The 25,346-nt window shown below is 52.0% G+C and overlaps 1 protein-coding gene across 1 annotated transcript in view; it reads right to left on the bottom strand.

Annotated features, from left to right (window-relative positions):
• Window positions 1-688: 688 nt before the first annotated feature.
• The window catches only part of Prkar1b (protein kinase cAMP-dependent type I regulatory subunit beta), a 115,858-nt gene continuing 91,200 nt past the window's right edge, over window positions 689-25,346 (bottom strand). Inside the window, exons 7-10 of the mRNA XM_051161132.1 lie at window positions 23,154-23,214; window positions 18,345-18,466; window positions 2,560-2,641; window positions 689-884 (exon numbers count right to left, since the gene is read on the bottom strand). Of these exons, the coding sequence (XP_051017089.1) occupies window positions 712-884; window positions 2,560-2,641; window positions 18,345-18,466; window positions 23,154-23,214 (438 nt within the window). The 3' untranslated portion in view covers window positions 689-711. The remainder of the gene's footprint in view (window positions 885-2,559; window positions 2,642-18,344; window positions 18,467-23,153; window positions 23,215-25,346) is intronic.

The raw sequence follows: 25,346 nt of genomic DNA, 5'->3' as shown, positions 1-25,346 counted from the left end.
CTCTTTTTCTGCTGTCAACCTGAATGTTCATTTGAGGACACCTCCATTTGATACAGTCTGTCCTGTAGTTGGGCCTAGACTTGGGAGACTCTGACTGGGACCAGGGACAGTGTCCAGATCAGCATCCAGCTCTAGGGAAAAGCTACAAGGGTGGCTGTGGCCCCACTCTTGAGACCTGTCAGGATACAGGGGCCAGTTTCAAGTATGGGGACCAGACAAGAATGCCCAGAAGCCGGGCGTGGTGGCGCATACCTTTAATCCCAGCACTCGGGAGGCAGAGGCAGGCGGATCGCTGTGAGTTCGAGGCCAGCCTGGTCTACAAAGTGAGTCCAGGATGGCCAAGGCTACACAGAGAAACCCTGTCTCGAAAAAACAAAACAAAACAAAACAAAACAAAAAAAGAATGCCCAGAAGACTTGGGAGGGGATAAGGTAGCCCCAAGATAAGGCTGCAGGGCCACTGTGGGGGGAACCAGCTGTCACTCCCCTGGACTGGGCATGCCGCTGTTGCTTGCCCTTTGTTTAAAAAAAAAAAAAAAATGCACAAGATGGTTATTTATTCCAAAAGTGAGTCCAGAGAAAGGAGAGGCTCTGTGCCAGGCACCAGCCCCACTCAGCCACTTGCCAGCAGCTCCCAGGCTCCTGGCATGGGGGAAATGGGTCCCAGGGCCACATGGGCGGGGCCCCCCACAGATGCAGGTGCAATGCAAGCTCAGACGGTGAGGGAGATGAAGCTGTTGTATCGCTGAATGTTTCTCTTCAGGATCTCAGAGCAGGGGCCCAGGACACGCTCACAACGAGGCCGGTCCAACTTGACGCACTTGAGGGGGCCCCGGGCTACCACGGTGGCTGCGCGGGGCCGGTTCAGCAGCAGGGCAATCTCCCCTGGAGGGATGAGAGAAGAAAGTCAGGGTGCTGCTGCTGCTGCTGCTGCTGCTGCTGCTGCGTCATGCTACAGAACAGCCTTCCTTCCCAGCGGGCTGCCAAGCGAACCTGCCTCTTCTTCCTTTTTCTCTTCCTTCTTTCCTTGAGCCAGGGTCCCATCTCTCCCAGGCTGGCCTAGAACTCACTGTGCAGCTGAAGATGACTGTCTGATCCTCTTGTCTTCTCCCTGAGTCCTTGGGATTGCAAACTGCACTGCTATACCTGGTGTATGCGGTGCTGAGGATTGAACCCATGAATCCTTAGCCCTGGCCTTGAATTACAAAGGCTGTGTGTGTGTGTGTGTGTGTGTGTGTGTGTGTGTGTGTGTGTGTGTGTGTGTGTTGTTTTCTTGGGGACTGAGCACAACCTCATATGTGTTAGGCAAGCATGTTAGCACTGAACTCTTAAAAATTATTTTGGTTTTTCTTTCTTTCTTTTTTTTTTTTTTTTTTTTTTTTTTTAAAGATTTAGTTATTATCTACACAGTATTCTGCCCAAATGTATCTGCAGGCCAGAAGAGGGCACCAGATCTCATTGTAGATGGTTGTGAGCCACCATGTGGTTGCTGGGAATTGAACTCAGGACCTTTGGAAGAACAGACAGTGCTCTTCACCTCTGAGCCATCTCTCCAGCCCCCTATTTTTGTTTTTCAAGAAAGGGTTTCTCTGTGCATCCCTGGTTGTCCTGGAACTCTCTTTGTAGACCAGGCTGACCTCAAACTCAGAGATCTGCCCGCATCTGCCTCTGAGTGCTGGGATTAAAGGTGTGTGCCACTACCACCCTGAATTTTATTTTATTTTATTTTTTTAATTTTGAGACGGGATCTCAATAAGTTGCCCAGGACAGGTCTTAAATATGCCATCTTCCTCACTCAGACGTCCTATAGAATAGAAAGCCCTGCACAAATAAGTCTAGCGTCCAGCACAAACTATTCCCCAGTTTAAGTAGTCCCGTCAAATATCTGGAATATTTTGATATACACTAACACATCAGGGGTTGGAGATATAGAGCATTGATACTTGCTGGGCATGCATAGAGTCCTGGGTCCCATCCCTAAGCCTGAGTAAACCAGGAGTGGCGAAGCATCCCTGTGAGGTGGAGGCAGGAGGATGGACGGCTACACAGGGAGTCTGAAGCCAGCCTGGGCTACATGAGAGTCTATTTGAGCATCCAATACCCACAAACAAATTATGTGTTAATTACCTGAAATTCAAGTTTAGTTAGCATTGTTCTGTGGTCTGCCTGGCAGCCCCACATACAACAGACACTGTGATGTAGTCTAGCCATCCCTATAACCTAGTTCCAGCTGAAAGAACGTTCTAGATGTACTCAGGACCCTCTTCCTTGGCAGCGACAGGAATACGCAGCTTGTGGTCTCATACCAGGGCTCTGCTCTCCCCAAGATCAGCAGCTGCTGCCCCCCACCCACCCACCAGGACTGTCAGTCCTGTGTTTTCAGGCCAAGTCCCGGACCTCAACTGGCAGTGACTACAGCTGAGGCCTCTGCCACAGCTGCATTTGGCTTGCCCCAACTCTCAGAGCCACCCTGGGGCCTAACGAAGCTCCCATGCAGCTCCTGGCCTAGAGCCCCGAATGAGATGCCACTATTTTGAGTGGTGGGACCCCCCCAACTCACCAAAGTAGTCAGAGGGTCCAAGGCGCCCCACTTCCACATATTCCTCGTTGGGGGATCGTCGCTGGAGGACCGAAGCAGTGCCCTGTGGGGAAGGCGACAGGCAAGAGTCAGCCATGTGTGGATCAGCTGTTAGGGGGACATGTCAGGAGCTGCTGGTTGGGGTGTATCACATTTTGGGGGTCACCTGCTTCGGTGGGCATGTGGGGGAGTCATTTGTTGAAGGGTAACATGGGGAGTCTGCAGTAGGAGTAGGGGTCACTGCCTGTTTCGTTTTCCTGGTTCCTTTCCTCCATGGTTGCTTCCATCCTTAACTACTCCGGCCTCCCTCTCCTCTTTTTGGGTCGGCCAGGCCTTCTGGGAGAGCTGAGCTCCGAGTTGTTGGTTTGGTTAATGCACCTTCCCAGACACCCAGAAGCCTGGCCTGTCTGAACCCTGCTTTTTCTGAGACAATGGAAGCTCCCCATAACAGGGACCTACCCAGCACCTCCCCCAGAGGCCTTGGTGGGACTGTGGAGCTGGCCTTTGTCACTATGCTGAGAGCTGACCTTGGACTACGGCTTAAGGACAATGAGCTGTCTCGAGATGTTGGGGTGGGGTGGGGGTGGGGGACTCCAGGGAGGCAGGGAGAAGCACGGTCTCAGGGTCACACACCTGCTGAGCTATGCAACCCCTCCTTACTCCCGAGAGGGCAGTGGGTCTGCAGACTAAGCTGGCTCAATGATTAACAGAGCAGCTGCAGCAGGTCACCGGCCTCTGGGGACATTAAAGACAAGGCTAGGTAGGGCACCCAGGGCGTCTGGGCAACCAAATGCCTCCCATGCTCACGCACCCTGCTACCTGAGATGGGCAGCTACACAGTTGGACTGTGGTTCCTTTTGGGCAAGTCCTTCCTGAATCAGTGTCCCCAGTTGTCACCTTCAGGGGCTCAGGAAGATGGCGAGTGGCTTTCAGTATGGCCAGTAATTCCCAGTAAAAACAGAGCTTAGTCAGGTGTTGTGGTTCAGGCCTAGAATCCTAGCACTTAGGAAACTGAGGCGGGGAGGGAACTGCCATGAGCTTGAGGCCACCCTTTGCTACACCGTGAGACCCCGGAGAGACCTTTGAGGTGGCTCTGTGGGTCAAGTCACTTGCAGCCATGTGTAATGACTTGAGTAAGATCTCCAAGACCCACATGGTAGGAGAGAACTGTCTCCTAAAAGTTGTCCTTTGGCCTCTCTACATGTGTCACCTTCCCACAAATAAGTAAGTGTTAAAAAGGGCATCTATTAGGGCTGGACAGATAGATGGTTTTAGTGGTTAAGAGCAGCTGCTGTTCTTCAGAAGATCAGCATCCATATTAAGTGGCTCACAACTGCCTGCAAATCCAGCTCCTGAGGATACAACACCATCCTTTGGACTCCATGGACATCCACACATATGAAGCAGACACACACACACACACACATTTTAAAATGGAAGGAAGGAAGGGAAAGATGGAGGGAGGAAGGAAAGAAAGGAGGGAGGGAGGGAGGAGGTGTGGACCACATCTGCAATCTCAGCACTCAGAACAGGTACAAGGATAGGAAATTCCAGGTCATCCTCAACTTCACATTGCATTCAAGGCCAGCCTGAGCCATATGCGACCGCTTCTCAAACACAACGCAGCACAGTGAGCTTGACACTGAGCATCCTGCCTCCAAGGAACCAGAGTTTAGCTCTGGGTTTTCCGCAAACCCTGATCAGTCACTAAGTCAAGTCCCCAGGCAGGCAGGTGCCTGAGGGCTTCTGCATCTCATTAACACCCACTGAGACTGAGGTTCCTGCAGCCTGGTCCTCAGGGCCTCCACATGGGTACTGCTTGGTCTCCAGGGCCACATACCATGCCTAGATATCCAGGTGCCCACCCCCCAAAGCTACCCTCAAGGCATCCTCAGCACTCTTTGGCAAGGTGGGCTTCATCACCCAAGCTCACTCAGAACCAGTCTTGCTAGAGCCTGTGGCCAGGCTGTGCGACTGGCTTAATGAGTACGTCCGAGGTCAGCAGCTGGTGCCCCACAGTGCCTGGAGTCCCCAGGCACCCTTAGCAACTCCCCGAGGCTGGATTCCCCAACCTGGCTCCGGGACCTCCGCATGTTTATGAATTTGGCTGATGGATGGAGTCGGGCATGTAAACATGAGAGCACTCCAGGGCTGCCGGTGTGAGCAGGGAGCACAGTGGGGAGCACACAAGCTGGGAGCACATGGTCTTGCCCACCAGGGGCCTCAACAGAGGAGAGAGCCCCACCTGTCAAGACAGCTCACAGTGGCGGGCTTCTGAGCCCACGAAGAGCAATCAGAGCAATCCTGCCTCTGGCTTTGCTGTGTTAGGACTGAGGGTCAGGAGGAGCTTCCTGTCTTTAAAGTCGCAGCTGGGTGGTGTTGGGGGAAGTTAGGCTGTAAAGTACTTGCCACACAAACATGAGGACCTGAGTGTGACCCTCGACATTCACATAAAGTTAGACTTTACGGCCCAAATTTATAATCCCAGTGGTTTTTAATCTCTACGCATGCACTGCCCTTCTCCACAATTTTTTTTTTAAATGTCAATTTTTTTTTTAAGCAATTCATTTGGGTTGGAGAAGTGGCTCAGTGGTTAAGGGCACCTGCTGCTCTTGCGAGGGACCTGCGTTTAGTTCCCAGAAGCCTTGCTGACCGCCTGACTGAGGCAAAGGCAAGAGTAGGGTGGATCTCTAGGGCTCATTGGCCAGCCTAGCCTAGCATTAATTGTCCATCCTTGGATGGATGGCTCCTGAGGTTGATCTCTGGCCTCTATATTCACATTTACACACACACACACACACACACACACACACACACACACACACACACACCAATGACAAAAACACAGAAAGCCAACTTAATGTTGCTACATGCTAACAACCCGTCAACCTATTCACAGACCTAGAAAATAGGTGGGGGACTTTAGAGATCCAAGTTGGTTCTTACTTCCCACCCTGGGACCTCAGCAAGGTGCCCAGTCGTTTACTGGGTGCCTCCAGGTGGCACAAAACTGCCACCAAATGCCATCTCTGTACCACTAGCAAAGTAAGTTAAAGGGATCCCATGTCAGCCTCAGTTTCTTCATAGGTGAGCTCGGGATGGTCACAGCAACTCCCAAGAAAGATGCCCACGGGGATGAACTGTACACGACGCCTCTACATGATAAAAGACACGGAAAATGGAAGCACCGACAGAGCGTGCCCCGTGCCTCTCCCGGGTTGGGAGTATAGCAGGGAATGTGCAGGAATGACCTCAAGGGTCAGCACTCGGCAGATGTCAGGGGACAGAACCGACAGTCAAACCATAGGCCCAGCTATGGAGAGCATAGAAGGGACATAGTCAGCGTGACCAAGACACAAAGAGGAGAAATGGAGCCAATTAGAAATGGGGGAGCCTCCCACATAAGGAAGGAAAAGAAGGCTGAAGCCTCTTGGGAAGAGATGAGAAGGGAAGAGGTGAGACTGAAGGTGGGAGAGCAGGGTGTGAACATGGGGGGGCGTGGCTCCATGCCTCTTACATCCAACATAGGCACCCTGACATCCTTGTAGGAAGAGGGGTTGGCTCGAACATCTGTGCTGTGGGCCCCCAGACCTTGTTCTTCCTGGGTTGCTGAGGGGCTCTTTGTTACAGCAGCTCCTTTGCTGCCCTGACCAATGTACTGTCTAGAGCATGACTGTCACCATTCTCACTCTAAAGCCTCATGTCTCTGAAGGCAGCATGCTCCCTCCACACACTCTCAGATCTGCTGGAGACAGGCCATTGTCTCCTGTCATTGAATGCTCCTAGGGGAAAACAAGCAAACAAACCACCACCCAATCCAAGGTCTAGTCTGTGTCCCTAGTGGCCACGGAAATGGCCAGCCCTCCCAGAGGACACGTCTAGAGCTCAGGCCTGGAAAGCACCCACACCAAATTGCTGGCTCATAGTCTCCAAGTTCCTCCTTGAAGATTCCAGCTCAGCTGAAGATCCACTGCAGACAGCCCAGAGGTGATGCTGAGAATCTACTCCTGGGTGCCTGTGACAGGGTGCGGTTACAGACACTACATTTCCTTTTAACTACCCTTGACGTTATTTTTCCCTACAACATTAAGAAGGAAGTGTGCTTTCCTAAGAAGGAAGCCAGCAGGGACCACGTGGGGTCTACCCCTATAAGGCCAGGACCCCAGGCTTCCTCTTTCTGTATCACACAGCCCAGTGTGTGGAGACCAGAGGTTGGACTGAGTCTCTTCCTCCGTCACTCTCCATTTTATTTTTTGAGGCAGGGTCTCTCACTGCCTGGAGCTGACTTGTTCAGCTAGACTGGCTGGTCAGCAGGCTCCAGGGACCCTCTTGTGTCCACCTTTCCCAGTGTTGGGATTATAGGCACATACCACCAGTGTGCTGGGGGAAATCAAACTCTGGTCCTCTTGTTTATAAAAACAAGCTCTTCGTCAACGAAGCCAAGTCCCTAACACTTCCCCAGACATTTTAAAGATTCAAAACACGGGAGCTTGTGAGTGGGAAAGCTTGGCTTTCAGAGGTGGAGCTGAGGGAAACCAGATCTGTTTGGGGAGCCAGTTCCTGGGAGGAGGTTGTGAGTAAGACAGTCTTCTTGCCTAGTTGGGTTTCATGGTTCCTTATCATTAACAACCTTGCCCCCCTCCCTGGAGCCCCTCCCTTTCATGGCCTCCACCTCCCCAGCAGGAACTGAGCAGTGACTGGGGCCATCACCTCTGCTGGAGAGATCCTTGAGCTTCTGAAGCATCAAATGAAACTCAAGCCTTGGGCTCAGAGATGGAGGATGCCGAGATTAGTAGGTTAGGGGCCCATAGGTTAGGGGCCCAGCCAGCCAGGTCTAGCCACAGAGTGAGCTGGTGTGGGGGGGGGAAGCCAGCGCTACCAAGCACCCTCTCAGAGAGTGAGCGACAGCTGGCACCAGGCCAGGGTGGGGGCTAGGGAGAAGATGAGGGTGAAGGAGAGACTGCATGGAAAACAGGGCCTGCTTGGGGCGGGTGGACACGTTTTCTCGGCACCAGCATTAATCTTTAGGGGGTTCAAGAGAGGATCCCAACTTACACCCCACACCTGGCTGAGCAGGAGAGCCCAAGTCTCTCTGTATCCAGAAAACAGTCAAGAGGCCAGCAGAGGAGTGAGGGACCAAGGGGCAGCTATGTGAGAAGTGTGGACAGGAAGGAAGAGGCGCTACACACCCCGTGCACAGCTGAAGGCCACCTAACTCTCCATTCCAGAACAGGGAGCAAGCGAAACTATTTGCTTTATTTAAAAAAAAAACTCTCTTTTTAACAGGAGCTTAGCTTCACTTCCATACATGGAAGCTGGTCTTACCATCCATACATGAAAAGTGACACAAGCAATTGGAGACAGGTGCAGAAGATGCACTGCAGACACGCCTGGGGCCCCTAGGGACAGGCATGTCCATGAAGATGCTTGTGCACCTGAGCACACAAACGCCCACAGGGACACACACCTGTGCATGCACACACGGGAACCAGCACCCATAAGAGAATGCAAACACACAGGCACATGTATGTACCTTTTGGGGTTTACCCACACAAGCCCATCCCCATGCTGGGAATGGAGGGGGACCCATTCCCTGCAGGAATAAGATCTGCGTACCCCAGAGACCGCAGAAGACGGCTCCTCTGGGACTGGGGAGGTCAGCATATGTGTAATGGGGAGGAAGTTGACTGCTCTCAGTATCGTGAATACTGTCCCACGCTGGGGACTCAGGCCTTACTTGCAGCTGCTAGAGGTGCACATCACGCATCTGTTTGTGCATGGGTGCCAAGACAGGACCACATGTGAACCTACACAAACCAGCAGTCACGAAGCGCAGAGGTTGCCTTGGCCTGGGAACATACCCCAAAGGCCAAGGGTGGGTTGTTTGTTTGTTTGTGGGCTTTTGTTGTTTTTGTTTGTTTTTGAGACAGGAGCTTGCCATGGAGTGCAGGCTGCTCTCCGGCTTTTGATGCACTGGTGCCTCAACTTCCCAAGGGCTAGGATTACAGGACTGTCTCTATCACGGCCAGCCTTCCAAATTATTTTTAGTTGACTTATTTATTTTGAGACAGACTCTCATGTAGCCCAGCCTGGTCAAGGATGACAGCCAGCTTCTGAGTTTGTTTTGTTGTTGCTGTTTTGTTTTGCTTCCTGTTTTGGGGCTAGCCTCAAATTCATTCTGTAGACCAGACCAGCCATAAGCTTATAGCCCTCCTGCTTCAGCCTTGCAGGTTCTGAGCCAACAGGCATGAACCATAACATCGATTTTAAACATTTAAGGCACCCCCCCACCGTAGTGCTAGGGATCGAACCAATAACCCTGAACATGAAGAAATGCGGCCCCCACCCCCATAGGTTTTAAAGAAAGTGATCACCACAATTAACAGTTTCCCATGTGAAAGTTGACTTCAACTGCAGCTACCCGACTCCCACCCCTTGCAAAGCCAGTCAGTCTGCATCCCCACCCCCACCACGCTCTCAGCACCCACCCACACCCACACCCCGTACCCCGTGTGATTTTCTTTGGTGCTCCTGCTGGTTCAGTAGCTTCTCCTACCTTAAGGAGCCTGGGCTGTCATCTGTCAAGGTGCCCCACTCTGCCCTCCCCTCTGCCTCGCTCCGCTGCCTGTCTGTAACACGGCTGGCTACAGTCTGTCCTTTCGACAACTGAGCAAACACAGCAGCCCGGTGGGCGGCCGGGGTCAGCTTTTGTGCCCGTGTTTAATGGCTCATCCGTGAGGTCTGGGCTATGGCGGAGGCACGGCCCAGCAGCTCCAGTGGGAAAACAGACATTAACTTGGATTCCGTGGCTCTCGGGATGGGGACAGGTGCCAACGAGGGCCTGGGGAGCATAGCTCGAGGCAGTCAAATCCTGTGTGAGAGGGTCCCCTTCTGCAGAGCCAGTCTCTGTCACAAATACCCCCAGGTTGGTTCTGTCCAGCAGGTGTACAAACAGTGGCTCGAAGGAAGCGCATGGACTCCAGGGCATGTAAGCATGGCATGCAGGGGCCAGCAGAGTGAGATGGTATGTGGGCACCGCTGGCCTTCGGGGGTCTGCTTCTCGTGCTTTTCTGTGGCTCGGTTCCCCTCCCCACCTAACCATTTGCTCGAGAAGCAGGCTGTACACTGGCCCTGCATGGGCCTCAGGAAAACTCAGCCTAGCGCATGGAGAGTGAGTTTACTAGACTAGCGTTGGGTCGCTGCTCTGTGGGGGTGGGCATGAGCTGCCAAGCTCCATGTGGGGAGCCCATGGCCTTGCCTGCCTCCTGAGTGAGCCCTAGTGTCTGCATTAGCTCAGCTCACCCTCAGACCATCCGGGTCTCTAAATGCACAACTGTTTCCGAACAACAGTTCCCATCTCAGCTAAGCCCCCCCCCCCCCGTCAGTGACCCCCCATCCCTGATGACTGCCACCAAAGCTTCCTCATGCTGGCTGACATCATCCTTGGTGGCCCTCATCTCCTCTGACCTTGTCCTGCCTCATGACCCATTGTCCTTGTTAACAATCCCCTGCCCCTCTGACCTCCCCCCCCCCCCGCTATCCTTTCCCATAGATGGATACCTTGGTTGATTTCCCCCTTGGATGGACCCCTTTGATAACCTCCCCTACAGTAGACCCCCTCTTGCTGACTTTCCCACAGAAGAAGCTTTCCTGATGATCTCCCCAAACCCTGGTTGACCCACCCACCCAACACCACCTGCCAAGTCACTGAGCCCAGTGATTCTGTCCCTGTCACCTCTACCCACTACAGTCCACACCCCACTGTCTCCCATATGACTTTCTTCCATCCTTGCCCAAATAAACAGAGAGTTCAGAGGTCACCTTCCATCTACTCACTGTGACCCTTGAGGGTCTCTCCAGAGGGTGCTGCCATAACTGACTCTGCCCCTTCATCTACTGATAGGCTGGGTGCGTCTGGAACCTTCCTTCTTGTCAGCCATGGTATCTGGAGCCCTGTAGCCACCTTGTCCAAGTGAGTCCCGGGTCCTGGACGCCATATATGCAACCCCCACAGATGAGATCTACCTCGCTCTAGTCCTACTTTCAAGCCAGGAGTATGCACCCCAAGAATGCAAGCTTGTTAGCCACATGCATCTGGGTGAAGCATGTGCAAGTAGTTAGGCCTTTGACACAGCCTAGGACGAGTGTCCCACATCTACAAGTCCGGAGTGTGTCAGGTGCCTGGTAGGCACAGCTTCCTGCCTCCGCCATGCTCTAGTTTTAGGGCTAAGGGCACTGGTGCGTCCTCCATAGGCTGCCTCTCCAGCTGCCCAGCCTCCTGCCAGATAGGGAGAAACTCAAATGGAGCCCCGAGGAGATCTGACTGTTCTGTCAGAGATCCACAGGCACCACCATGCCCAGATCTCAGGTCTTCCAGCCCAAAGGAGATCCACCAGCTGCTCCTGCCTGCAACCCAGTGTGGTGTGTGTGTGTGTGTGTGTGTGCGCGCGCGCGCGCGCGCACGCACGCACATGAGTGTATGTGATGTGTGTGCTGTTTGGGTGCACACAGGCACGTACTACAAGTATTGTGCAAACATGACTGCTTGTGCTTTGTGCGTGAGTATTGTGAGCCGTTGTGTAATATGTATTTGTGCTATATACACCCAAGTATGAATGCACTATGGGCGTGTGCTGTGTGCATGAGTGTGCATGAGAGTGCATGCTGTTCTACGCATGGATACAGGTACTGTGTTCATATGATTGTGTGTGTTGGTGTGTTAAGTGTGCATGTGACTGCGTGCATGCTGTTTGTGAACGAGTGTGTATGCATGAGTGTGTGTGCCGCGTGTGTGTTTGTGTGCTGAGCAAATGGATCTGCGTGTATGAGTGTGTTGTGCAGAGTAGGTGCAAGTGATCATGTTCCGTGTGTATGTGATGGGTGCCATGTGAGGAATGATGCACATGCTTTGTGCATGTGTGTGGGTGTGAGACCGTGTTGTGTGCATGCATGTGTGGGTAGGCATACTATGTGTGCATGCATGTGTACTGTCTGTGTGAGCACTGGACATGTTTGCTTGCTTGCTTGCTTGTTTGTGATGGAGTCTTGTATTGCTCAGGCTTGTCTTAAACTTTTGGGCTTAAGAAATTTTCTTGCCTTGGGGCTGGAGAGATGGCTCAGTGGGTAAGAGCACCACCTGCTCTTCCAAAGGAACCGAGTTCAATTCCCAGCACCCACATGGCAGCTCACAACTGTCTGTAACTCCAAGATCTGACACCCCTACACCAATGCACATAAATTAAAATTAAATATTTTTAAAAGTTTTTCTTGCCTCAGCCTCCCAAATAGCTAGGACATTCTGACAGATGTGCAACCACCACATCCTATGGAAGTCAATGCCATGAAAGGGTCCTTGTAGATATGTTTAAAATGTAAACTTCTTGTGACTTATATTTAATCACTGAAATTCCAACTATATCCGACCAGTCTTAGTTCACCCCACCCACAATCTTGACACGCCCCCCCCCCCCCCCCCCCAGGATCCTACTCTGGTTTTCTTCACATCCCATTACCTGGCAGGGCCCAACTCGCATGCTGCTGAGCAACCTCTCGACTCCCGTTGCTCTGCCCTGACTGGACCCAGTCCATTTCCTGGGGGTGTGGAGATTACACCCTGTTGTTGACAGCCATTCCTCATTTGAAGCCTTGGAGCTGAGTCCCAGACAGCGCTAGGGCTGTGGACCAGCAATGGCCAGTGCACGGGAGCCTCAGGAGGGAAGTCAAGGTTAGAGGTCAGGAGACAGCTCCTTGGCAGGACCACTGCTCGCCCCTGCACTCTGCTCCCACGTGCAGCTTCCCAGAATGAGCCCAGCACAGTCACGCTTCCTGGTGTTCCAAGGCCTGCACAGAGGGCAGCAGAGGGGCTGAAGGGCTTTGTGGGCAGCTGTGGGACGCACTGGTTCGAGCTTCCACAGACTAACTCATCCAGACTGGCTTATCCAGACTCATTTTGTGCATCTGTTTGTGGATTTTCCCGGCAAAACATCCGTCCTCATAGCAACTGCCTCTGCACAGTGTTTAAGGCGCCTCTGAGGAGCCAGGAGTCTCAGCTGGGTAATCCCGGACTGTGGAATCCAGCAGATACATTCCACGTCTGTCTCGCTGGGGACACATGTGGCTGGCAGGGCAAGGGTGATGGGAAATTGGATCCCAATGTCTGTAACGAAGGCCTGGGACGTGGGGGCTGCTGGGAAGGATACTGGTCTGGGAAGGAATGTTCCATGTCGTTGTCTTCTTTTTCTTTCTCCTCCTCCTTTCTTCTTCTCTTCCTCCTCCTCTTCCTCCTCCTCCTCTTCCTCCTCCTCCTCTTCCTCCTGCTCCTCTTCCTCCTCCTCCTCTTCCTTCTCCTCCTCCTTCTCTTTCTCCTTCTCCTTCTTCTTTCTCCTCCTCCTCTTCCTCCCCCCTCCTTCTTAATTGATACAAGGTCTCATGTAGCCTCTAAGGCACACTGGCCTCAAACTGGATATGTAGCCAAGAATGACCTTGAACTTTTAATCCCCCTGCCTGTGTCTCTGCAGTGCTGGGATCACATGAATGTGCCCTCACACCCAGTTTATGTGGTGATAGGGATAAAGCCCAGGACTTCGCGCATGCTAGGCAAGCATTTCACCAAGCAAGCACATTCCTTGCCCTCGTTTTATTTTTCACTATTAGATAGGGTCTCACTCTCAGAGGACAGCCTGCTGCAGAGGCTCTGAGTCCTGGAAGAGATCTCTGGGACCAAGGGCTAGTGTGAGTCCGGAAGGTCAGTTTGTCTACCATGAGCCAACATGGTACGGCCATTTCATCCAAAGAGGAGGTTCTCCTGCTTCCTTCCCTATGTACGGTAGCATCCACCATCCAGCCATTAGGAGAATACAGCTGTGATTTACCCAGGATGGAGCCTTAGCAAACAGCCCCGGGAGGATTTCTTCCATACTAGGCTAAAGGGAACACCGAGCTCCACTGACCCAGAGTGACCATGCTAGCTTTCCATGAGAAAGAAGATGGATACAAGTCTACAGATGGCAGGCTATGTTCTTAGGGGCTTCCATGGCCCACTGCGTGGGGTCTGAGTAGAGTGCACTTGGAAATCACCAAGTGGTGCAAGCATGGTGAGGCCAGACTTCCCTGGGAATCCTGACAGCTCATCAAAGTGACTCCAGGCAAGAAGCTGGAAACACTGGTGAGTGAGAGCCCTCGGCGCCAGCCGCACATGATGAGAGCAATGTCCCCCAGCCCCCGCTGAGAAAGCAAATCCCCCCTATACGTTGGTATCATCAGGCACAGGGAGTTCTGAGCCCTACTTGGCTCTTGGGAGTTCCTTCCAGCCCCGGTCAGAGAAAAATTCAGTGTTGTCAGAGCTGCCTCCCAAACCCCCAATACACTGTGATTCTTCTGGAGTGGGGGGGGGGGTCAAGGAGACTCCACCCACATGGCCCTAAGGCAAGGAGGACAAGGCTGTATCTCCACTAAGAAAGGAGGATCTCCCAGCCGAAGCCTGATGAGGATAGAGCAGGTAGCTACCAGCCAAGCCCAGTGTGTGTCAGAAGGGTGGTCAGGAGACCTCTGGGAGCCTAAGACACTGGATGCCCTCTGTTGACTTGTGAGAAGAGTTTGGGTCATCCAGGCAACACACAGTTATCACATACAGCATATAATGTGCATGGTACATGTGTCCCCAATCCAACCTCGTACGCCCCCATGCCAGACCTGCTCAGCAATGTGTACATCGAACCGTACAGAGAGCGAGCACGCAGCGAGCATGCAGTCTTTGCCCAGGCCCCTCCGCGCAGCCTCTCTACTATGTGGTCCAGCATCAGGAGTTCCACTCCAGCTGGGTACCTCTCCTTATGCTTAAGCCATCTATAGACACCTTTCCTACCTCAAAAACTTCTACTTGAACGTCAACACCCCAGTCCCCTGCATGCCCTCCTCTTCCTCATCTACTGGTGGCTCTTTCTCATGACTGTAGCCTACCTGGAGACAATTTCTTACCTTTCTGACCGCCTTGCTTCCGCCATGATCCCTTATTCAATTTTTCCTACGCAGGAGACCCATGCACTCCACTGGCTACCTCAGACCCAGAGTAAAACTACCCGAGAGGACCTGGCTAACAGGGTCCAACAACTCCCCGCCAAATCCCCTGTAGTCCCCATCTCCAGCCAGTTCCACCCCAGACCAGGGACCTAAGACTTTCCCTCCCCAGAGTGTCCATCTGTATCTCTGAGATGTCCTGGGCTCCAGACATACAGCGCCATTTCAGAAACCCTGCGCCGTTTCCCTCACGTCCTTCTACAATGTCTGGCTCCCTCAGAAGCCTTCCAGAACGGTCCTTGGTGCTTGCCACACCTACGGCCAAGGGAGCTGATGCCAGAGAAATATCTGCCAGAGAAATATCTGAAGCACGGCTTTCACCCAAGCTCTTGCATGTCCCCAAAGCTTCTCCAGGCAAAGTTCTCAAAAAAAGTACAGTAGGAACCAACAGAATGACATTAAAAACAGCTCAAGAACCCATGAGAACCGCGGTGACAGTGAGGAAGGTCAATGGGTTGGAGGTGGAAATACACCCTGTGGAGCCGCGCGGTCCCTGGAGTGCAGTCGGGCCAGCACGGGGCCAGACTCAGTGACCCTGAGCAGAGCAAACATGTCCTTCAGGGGCGCCTGGATGCAGTGTTTGTCTGGCCTTTTTCCTGCAAAGGTGCTCTCTCAGTGCCCCAGCAGCACGAGGCAGGCACTCTGATGTGTTCCCAGGCCTGGAGGCAGCTGAGAAATGTGTTGTTTTGTAGTCATCTCAACACTGTGGACATTCATAAAATTAATTTGCTAAGTGAGGAGATAAATCCGATTCGTGTTCCCATAGCAACACCTCTCATGCTGCCCGATTTCAGTCAGGATTTTTATGGAGAGCCACCCTTCCTGATCCAGGTGCACTGGGGGGGGGGGGGGGCCTCAGGGCCCAGGAATTGGGGGAAGGGGGGATGGGGATGCAACAACTCAAATTGTGGAATGCAGGTCTGGAATCTGAGCTGCTGAGAACTCTTTCTCTCACCCAGTCCCTGACTCCTCTCAGGTTTTCCTGGAGAACTGTGAGAGACCTTGGATCCAGATGAGGTCACCCATGCCTGCAGGTTCTGGCAGACCCATCCCCAAGCCCAGGGTACCTCTACTGGGAGGCCAGCCAAAGCACAGGGCCAGACAGAGCGGAGGCTTTCTCCCATCTCCCTCAGCTGCACACAGAGGAACCCGGCAGGAGGGTGAGCTCACAGCGGGTTGGCGGGGGGGGGGGGAGAATAAGCTCAGACCACAGTGGGGCCCTGAACCACCCAACCGGTGCCTTCCACCTTTGTGTCCCTAGGCGCCTGGCTCCCACCAGTGGGCGTGCCCCTACCCTTCTGCTGAGCGGTTTCTAGAAGTGTTGAGGATCAGGTGTCTGAGAAGCTGGCAGCTTCCCCATCCAGCTCAGGGGCAGCTGGTGTGGATACAGCAATGAGAAACAAGCTACTTGGCCTCAGAGGGCTCAGCCCTGCAGAGATCCCTAGGGAGCATGTAAACTGGGCGGTCTGACTCCCTAATCTGCCAGTTCAACTGTGGTAGGGAGGCTGCCAGGGGCCAATGGTATATTAATCCCCTTCTGGATGTCCCCGTAAGTGGTGTGGAGATCAGTTCCAGAAACAATCATGTCTTATTGGCATAGCAGGAGCCAGGTGCACACAAGCAGCCAGTGTGAGCTGAGGCTCAGAGACCCTCCCATTGGGGGCAGGGGACAGGGACTAGAGATATGGCCTTTGGCATGCAGGTTTCTCAGGACTACCAGTGTCCTCCTCCAGCTGACAAAGGCACAGTTTACAAAATAACTGCAGAAAATCCACACTAGGAAAATGTGGCCGCCACCACAGCATGAGGCGTGGCTGTGAGACTCGGGGGAGGGGCAGCCCAGGAGTGAGGGAAATAGGAGACTTCGGGCCTCAAGGAGAGGAGCTCACACAGGGTTTAGATGTGACCGAAGCCTTCCCCAAGCTGTGTGAATAAGCTCCATAGTCCCCTGTGGTGCATTCTGGTCCCCCTGGACCTGGGGTCTGTGGGCTGACTTCCTAGATTCAGCTGGTCACAGAGGAAGAAGGAGATATAGATACATACATACATATATATATATATATATATATATATATATATATATATATATATATATATATTTTTTTTTTTTTTTTTTTTTAAGTCATGTTGCCAAGGAGACCACTTCAAACACATTTTATAAGGTTGTGAAAACTATACCTTCCCCCGGGGTTGGGTTACATCGCAGAGGCTCAGACAATATGCTGTTCATGTGGACGAGGCCCAACCTCTCCCTCGTCTCGTCAATGAAGGCTGAAGCCGATTGATGTTAAGGCCACCTGGGAAGCAGTTGCCTTCTTGAATACCTTTTTGCACTGGGGACATTAAGGGCTTATGGGGGGAAGCTGGTCCCAGCCCAGCCCCACACTCTGAGATTTCCCCCCAAGGTAACTGGCAGTCCGCACCACACTGTCTTCAAACAACAGATCCTTCTGGAAGATCAGGGGCACCCTGAGGTCAAATCTCACGCCTTCACCAGAGAGACATGAAGAGAGGGAAGGACACACAAAACACACAAAGAGAGCGGGGCACGGCCTGTCGTCATTCTAGCCCTCAGGAGGCTAAGGCAAGGGGACCGCCTCGAGTTCAAGGCCAAACTGGTCTATAGAGTGAGACTGTGTCTCAAAAAGCCGAAGAGAGGCATAGGGGAAAGAACCTTAGTTGGCAAAGCGCTTACCGTACCAGCTTGGGGACCTGAGTTTGCTCACTCACAGAAAAATGTTGGGTGTGGTGGCAAATCCTTGTGACACCAGAGAGTTGGGGAAGATAAGAGGATGATTGGGGCTCCCTAATTCCTTCTGTTGTTGCTCTTCTCTATCCTCATCTTTCCCCCCTCACTGAGATGACTTTATTCCATGTCGCTCATGTTGGCCCAGAGCTCCCAATCCTTCTGCCTTAGTCTCCCGAGCAATGGGATCACAGGCACATACCAGCACTCCCAGCACACCTTCACTTCTCAGCACGAAGATGGGCTCCCATAGACACTCAGAACAGCCACACACTGAGGCTACACTCATGACCAAACAGACAGATTCAGAACAGAGGACTTTCAGAATGAGGCAGGGGATGGGGGATGGGGGATGGAGAGAGGAGGAGAAGGAATGGGATAACATTGTGGGATAAGGCTAAGGGCAGATGCCCAGAGGACAGGCATGCTGGAAGTTCATCACAGCTCCTACTGGGATGTCAGCCATCATCCTGGTCCTTGGAGTCTGAGAACCAGCCATGTTCTGCTGGATGACCTGTCAGGTAGATGTCCCTGACAAGATTGGCCCATCCCCACCAACACACACACACACACACACACACACACACACACACACACACACACACACAGAGTAGTGCCAAAGCTCTGGCCTTGGCCTGTACACGGGCCTGAGTCTTGGGGATTAAGGTGCTAGGATGGAGGAAGTGGATGCATTCCAGAACAATCATTTTCCCTACTCATGGTTCTAGTCATTTTTTTTTTAATCGGCACAGCCTACAACCCAGGGGCAGGGATGTGAGGCTATCATCTCAGCTCTCCCAGGTGGATACATGGGAGATGACGTGGAGGACATGAGATGAGGTGGAGGTGCTAGGTGAGGGGAGCAGAGCGCCAGCCATAGCAGCACTGGCTTCCACTCGGGTGCTGCCAGGAGCCCATTGGTACCAACAGCCTGCATAGCCCTCACCTCTGTGATGATGTAGAAGTCATCTCCAGGCTCCCCCTGAACAACAATTTTCTCTCCATCCTCAAACTGCACAGGCTCCAGGGCATCGGCTACAGTCAGGCGTTCCCACTTCTCCAGGGACTCTGCAGGAAGACACAAGGGGTCACAGACCACACCTCACGACCCCGGGATCCTTGGGTACATCCTTAGAAAGCCTAGCTCTCAGGTCCCCAGTGGTGATCGAAGTTGCTGCTCCTCAGAGGTGACAGATAATGCTGCAGCGGAAACCACAGATGGCTGAAATGCCAGATCTCATCTTTCAACACAGGGCCTGGCACCCCTCACCGTTAGGTCCCATCTAAGATGTACTCTGTAAGCTGCTTGCGGTAGCACAGGTCTGCATCCCAGCTATTCAGGAGGCTGAGGCAAAAGTATTACATTCCAGGCATGCCTAGGATAGAGTGAGTTCAAAGGCAATCTGCTCAGCTTAGTGAGACTTTGTCTCCAAATAAAAACTAAGAAGTCTGAAGATGGAACTCAGCAGTAGAGTACATGTCTAGAATCCCCCAGTGAGGGGCTGGGGGTGTGGCTCAGTGGTAGAGCACCTGCCTAGAATCCCCCAGCGAGAGGCTGGGGTGTGGCTCAGTGGAAGAGCATTTGTGCAGCATGTGCTGGGCCCTGGGTTCCAGCCTCAGCACAAAAATATGAAGTAAGATACATTTGACTCCTACTGTATCTCCCAAGAATAACTTGGGAGATTCAATTTGAAAATAGCACTGACTCTGTAATGTAAACAGTAGGGACTGCATATGGAGTCAATATTCACATAGATAGAAATTACTTTCTCTCTAAAAGAGCAGGACTCAGCGTGGAATCACAGCTACATTCCACAACTACTGGATACTTTGGACAACTCAGCAGGGCAAACAGGAATGTTCCATTCACAGCATCCCTCTCAAAGCAGAGCAAGGCTTGGACCTCAGTGTGTGTATGTGTGTGTGTGCGGGGGTGGTGCATGTGATGTGTGTACCTGTGCGTGTGTGTGTGCGTGTGTGTGTGTACATGTTTGCCTAGGTACACACACATGTGGAGGTCTAAAGTTGGTGTCAGGAATTGCTCTCTATTGCTCTTGCAGCTGATTCATAGAGGCAGGGTCTCTCAACCGAATGCAGAGCTCACTGATGAGACTAATCTCTTGCTTGCCAGCTTGCTCTGGGATCCATCTCCACTTTCAGAGACTTGAATTATTGGACAGGTTCCCACACCCAGCCAACATGGGATGCTGGGTTCCAAACTGCCCCAGCTTCTTGTTTGTTTTTGAGACAAGGTCTTACTGTGTATTTCAGGCTGGCCTCGAACTCACAGCGATTTGCCTGCCTCTGCCTCCCGAGTGCTGGGATTAAAGGTGTGTGCCACCTCTAGTGGTTAATTTCAATTGTCAATGTAAGTAATTGGAGTCATCTGAGAAAAGAGTTTCAACGAGGGATTGGGATTGCCCAGATCAGGCTGGACTGTGTACATGTCATGGGGGGGGGCCGGGGGGGCACAGGGGTGTGTCTTAATTGCCTTCACAGATGTAAGAGGACTCATCTGAAAAGTGGGTGGCACCATTGCCTGGTTTCGGATCTCCAACTGTAAGAGTGGAGAAGGCCCGCTGAGCACTAAGTGTGAACCCATGCGTTCTCTCTCTGCCTTGGGCTATGCGTGTGACGTGACCACCTGCCGCAAGCTCCTGCCTCCGTGACTTCTCCAAGAGTTGCTCTTACCCTAGGACCCTTTCTCCCCCCTAAGATGCTGCTTGTCAGAGTATTTTATCCCAGCAACAGAAATGAAACCACGCCACACTGTGTAGCCATGGCTGGCCTCACAGCAATCCTCCTGCCTCAGCTTCCTAGATGCTGGGTTTATAAGCTTGAGCCGCCATGACTGACACTGATGTTGCCATACTCACAAGAGACGCGCCTGCCACTATTCTGAGCAAAACACACACACACACACACACACACACACACCACATACAAAACTCCTTCATTCTGATGCCAAGTTTATCTTCCAATGCTTGTAAGCACAGCAGGCCCCTGCAGCCTGTGTGACATCTTCCCTTCCCGGACTCTGTCCATCCCCGGCTCCCAGGTAGGAAGAAAAACATATTAATGTGAGAGTTTTCTGTGAGAAAATCATGGTCACCTTGCTAACTATATCCCCCCTCCCCGCCCCCTTGCAGCAAAAGAAACCTTTCTGGCCTACACTTCGACGCTACATATGTAGGCCAGCTGCTAAAAATAAAAACTTAAAAAGGCATTCATTTTAGATCTGGGTTAGCAGGGAAATATCTCTCCCCTGCCCGTGCACCACGCTGCAGAAGGGCCACAGGGAACCCCGCCGTTTAACAGTGAGCCTGCTCTAGCGGCGTCAGTAGGGTCACTTCTCCCGCTTTTTTCTTTTCCTTTCTCTCTCGCCTCGCTTTCTCTCCTCCCCTCTCATTTACTGAGACACGGTCTCACAAAGCAGCCAAGGCTGACTTTAGGACTTTTATAATCCCCCTGCCTCAGCTTCCTGAGCGCCAGGTCTACAGACTTATTATACGGCCACATGTGGCTTGCTGCCAGCTTTCTTTAAAAAGTGCATTTGGCCCATGTCTATAATCTCAACACTTGTGAGATGGAAATAGCGGATCATGGAACGTTAACGCCAGCCTTGACGAGACAGTAAGTTCGACACTAACTTGGGCTGTGTGATGGCTTGAATAGGAATGGCGCCACAGGCTCATATTAGGCTTGGTCATTAGGGACTGGCACTACTTGACAGAGATTAGGAGGTGTGGCCTTGTTAGAGGAAATGTGTCACTGGGAGGTAGGCTTTGGGGTTTCAAAAGCCCAAGCCAGCCCCAACATCTTTCTTTTTGCTGCCTTCCAATGCAGATGTAGAAGTCTCAGCGACCATGTTTGCCTGCATGCCACCATGAGGCTACTGGGCAAAGCCTCTGAAATTGCAAGCAAACCCCAATTAAATGCTTTCTTTCTTTTTTTTTTTTTTTTAATAAGAATCACCTTGGTCATGGTGTCGCTTCACAGCAAGGAAGCAATGCACATCATCAAAAGGTCACTTTTAAGCAAAATTATAGTCTGTGTCAGGAGCACACAGGTGCAGGCAGTACTGAAATGTTCGTGTGGAACACTGTGTGCAATAAAGCCTGCATGTTAGGATGCTCATCTGCAGGTGAGGGGCGTGGCTCAGTGGTACAGCACCTGCCTAGAATCCACCAGTGAGGGGCTGGGGTGTGGCTCAGTGGTAGAACACCTGCCTAGAATCCCCCAGTGAGGGGCTAGGGTTCAGCAATGAAGAGTTTCCTGTTATGTAGAAGGCTTGGGCTTTGGCAACAGAAGCGCCTCTCCCCCGCCCCTCCTTTCTCTGTGTTTGTCTGTCTCTGTCTCTCTCTCCCCGCACATGTTTTTAAGCACAGGGTTCTGTCTACCCCTCCGCCAACCCCCGCCCCCATGGCATTTAAAATGTGCACTCTTCCAAGGTTGGAAAGCAAGATTTGCCATAGCATTATCTCCTAACAGCATAAATCTTGGGTGAAAACTGAAATAACTATAATGAAGGCAGCCAGAGTTTTAACTGAAACACAACACATTTCAGAACAGTTAAACCACCACACACATACAGGCAGAGGCAGGAAGGGGCTACGCAGTGATCTGGCTGAGAGGCGTGGCTGGGGACTGCCCGTCTGTGGGGATGAGTTTCCTCTGGAAGAAAAAGCATGTTCTAGGTAGACGGTGCAGGCCTGCACACCCTGCGGCTGGGCTTGTTTCTCTGAGTCAAGCTTCTTACAATGCTGCAAATGGCCCATTCTGTGTTGTGCGTGTCTCGACACAATGAATAAATCGACGCTACATCAGTTCATTAAGGGCATGAAGAGGAGGCACCCTCCCATAGCAACGGGACAAAGTGCATAAAGTGCCCCTGTGTTCTAGAGGTGTTGAGAGGGACAGGTGTCAAGCAGAGTGCTCCCTGTCCCTTGTAACTCAGAACGAGACTTCCACCATCTTCCCCGGAGGTCTCTGAGCTACTCAACCGTGCACACGAGCCCAGGGTGCATCTACGACCCACAAGTCTCCACAGGCCCTAGGGATGGTACGTAAAGGTGACCTTGGAAGGGCGGTGAAGTCACTGAAGAGCCTTGTTCAAGGTGAGTCAAAAGGGAGGGAGCAAACTCTTAGCGCATGGCTCCAGCCCGGGAACAAAGAGCTGGCTTTCAGCTCAGAATCGTGGCACTGGTGTGGCGGCACCAAAGACAACAAGACAGAGAAACAGACACAGTGTGGGAGGGACAGGGACATGGACAGGATGACAGTCATGCTCACAGGTAGTAAGGTATGTGTATGAACCTGCATAAAGGTGTACCACAATGTGGGCATATATGAGCGTGCAAAGCATGTGTGTGCACATGTATAAGTGTGTGTGCTAAGAGTGTATGCCATAAATGTGTGTATACATATAAATCGCACACATATGAATGCACACCATATTTGTGCATATGTATCTACATGCACATGTACATGTGAGAAAGTACATGCGTGTAGGTGGCTGTGTGGTGTGTGTGCATCTGAGCATGTACTACAACTCCTCTGGGAGACACAAACACACACACACACACACACACACACACACACACACGTCTGTGTTTGCATGTGGGCATGCATGTCCCAAACCTGCATAATGCTAAGCAGAGGTGACCTGCCAGCCACACAGGGAGAAGCAGATATGGGTTGGGTGCAGGTGCTCACAGGAGGTTACAGAGAGGCAGCAGGCAGCAGAGTCACTGACCTAGGATGGAGACTTTGCTGAGGAATTCCTCATACATCTTGCGTTTCCTCAGCGTGCTTCCCTGTGAAAGAAAAAGCAGAACAAAGAAGGTGAGTCTCCAGTCAGGAACCCTAGTGCTGCTTCCTGAGGCCCAACCCTGAGCAAGCCACCCCTCACAGTGAATGAGTCCATGAGGTTTGAAGTTTTCCAATGGTGGACAGGACTGTGTCTGCCCTTCCCTTCCCAGGTAGACTCTAACTTGTAATCCCCTGCCTCAGCCCCCTGGCTTGCATTACAGGTATACACCAATAAGACCTGCCATTACGAAGCATTGAGGGTTGTCACGACATCCAGCCAACCAGTGGGCCTCCCTGCTACCTCAGGTGGCGATGGTGAGGGATGCTCATGCCCCCTGCCTGGCCATTGACGACATAGATGTTCTAGAGACGGTTGCCCTGCCGACCGTTGCAGCAGCTGGGGCCCTCTTATTCCTGAGGTCTATACCAATTGCAGGCAGTGCAGCCCATCTGCCATCTGCTGACTAAAGACGCACAATGGAAGATGTCCAGGAAGTGGAGATGGATCAGACATGAGAGACAGGACTGATACAGGGAGGCCTGCAAAGGCCTGAGGATCTTCTTAAAACATGCCTTTAGAGGGGCGTGGCTCAGCCTTGCCTAAGAGTCTGGCAGTCTCAGTCCTACGTGGGGTGGCATTTATAAGGTTAAGTGTCCCTCATAGGGCCTGACGCTAAGCTCTGAGCACATCAGCACAACTTCCAGCAGCCCGGAGGGGAAGCAGAAATGGAGAGACCAGAGCATTGCAGCCTCGGAGCTGAAGCTTTGGGGGTTACGGACAAGGCAGAGGCAGACACGCTGGCCGCCCCTCTCTTGACACTGCCCACTAACTGGGGCAAGCCCAGCTCGACGGTTCTGACCTGTGTCAGCCAGTTTCAGCCAGGCATAAAGGATGTTAATATCGCCATCAACTAGGCTCACTGCTGGTGGCTCTATGATACAGGAAATGAGGGTTGCAGTGGTAGCCCCTCCACATGGGGTGCGGGGGCAGCCCATGGCCCTAAATTCAGAGCCATGAACCAAAGTTAGTCAGTGACGCCCTGCCGAGGGAAAAGGGGCTCTCAAGGACTGGGTTGAAGGCAGGCACGTGGCAGTAAATGCCAGTCCCTGCGAAGCTATGACAAAAATGTGAGTGGCAGTGAAGTGAGAAGGAAGGGCCCTCAAGGCTCCAGGGCACACCAGAGCTTCCATGGGGCCAGGCCATGGGGTTCTCCCTAGCTATGCATAAGGTCACCCTTCTTGCTTGCCTCGAAACATTCAGCACTCCTGGCTTACCTCCTGGGCTCTCAGCATTCAGAATGCAGACCAGGGTGTTGATATGGGCTTCCTACTTTCAGAAAGAATATGAAGCCTACTGTGGGTACCACATGAGCCTGACACCATTAGTGGGGTTGAAGGTAAAGGAAGATGCCCGGCCTTCATGTACCCTTCTAAAGCTTCACGTGGAGGGTGGCCAGGCTGAGTGCCTGGGGTGGGGGGCGTGTGTGTGGGCACTTTAATCCTGGGGAACAAGGGTCAATCTGGATGTACTCTCTTCATGTCCCTAGTCCTGGGGCTATGAGATTTTAAAATTCTTTATTATAAAGACTGAGATTCCATAAATATCCCTTAAGCTGTTGTTGCTTCTTGTGGTGATGGTGGTGGGGATTGTGTTGATAACAGTGATGATGATAATGATGATGATGATGATGATGGTGATAATGACAGTGATGGTCCTGGTAATGAGGATGGTGATGATGGTAATTTGATAAGTGCTGATAATGGTGACAGAGATAATGACCGTGATGGTTATGGTAATGAGGATGGTGATAGTGATGTGGGTAATGACGACAGTGGTGATAGTTTTGATACTTGTGATGGTGGTGGTGGTGGTGGTGGTGATGATGATGATAATGATGGTGGTATTGATAATAGTGATGGTAGTGATGATGATGATGATGATGATAACATTGATAGTAATGATGCTATTGATAGTCATAAGGGTGTGATGATGGTAGAGGTGATGATAGTGATGGTGGTGTTGATAATAGTGATGGTGATACAGTGATGGTGGTATTGATAATAGTGATGGTGGTGATGATGGTGATGGTTTTGATAGTGATGATAATGATGATGGTAGGGATGATGATGATGATGA

This window comes from Acomys russatus, chromosome 19, assembly GCF_903995435.1.
Source record: "Acomys russatus chromosome 19, mAcoRus1.1, whole genome shotgun sequence".
Lineage (NCBI taxonomy): Eukaryota > Metazoa > Chordata > Mammalia > Rodentia > Muridae > Acomys > Acomys russatus.
This window is presented reverse-complemented; position numbering and strand designations above follow the sequence as displayed.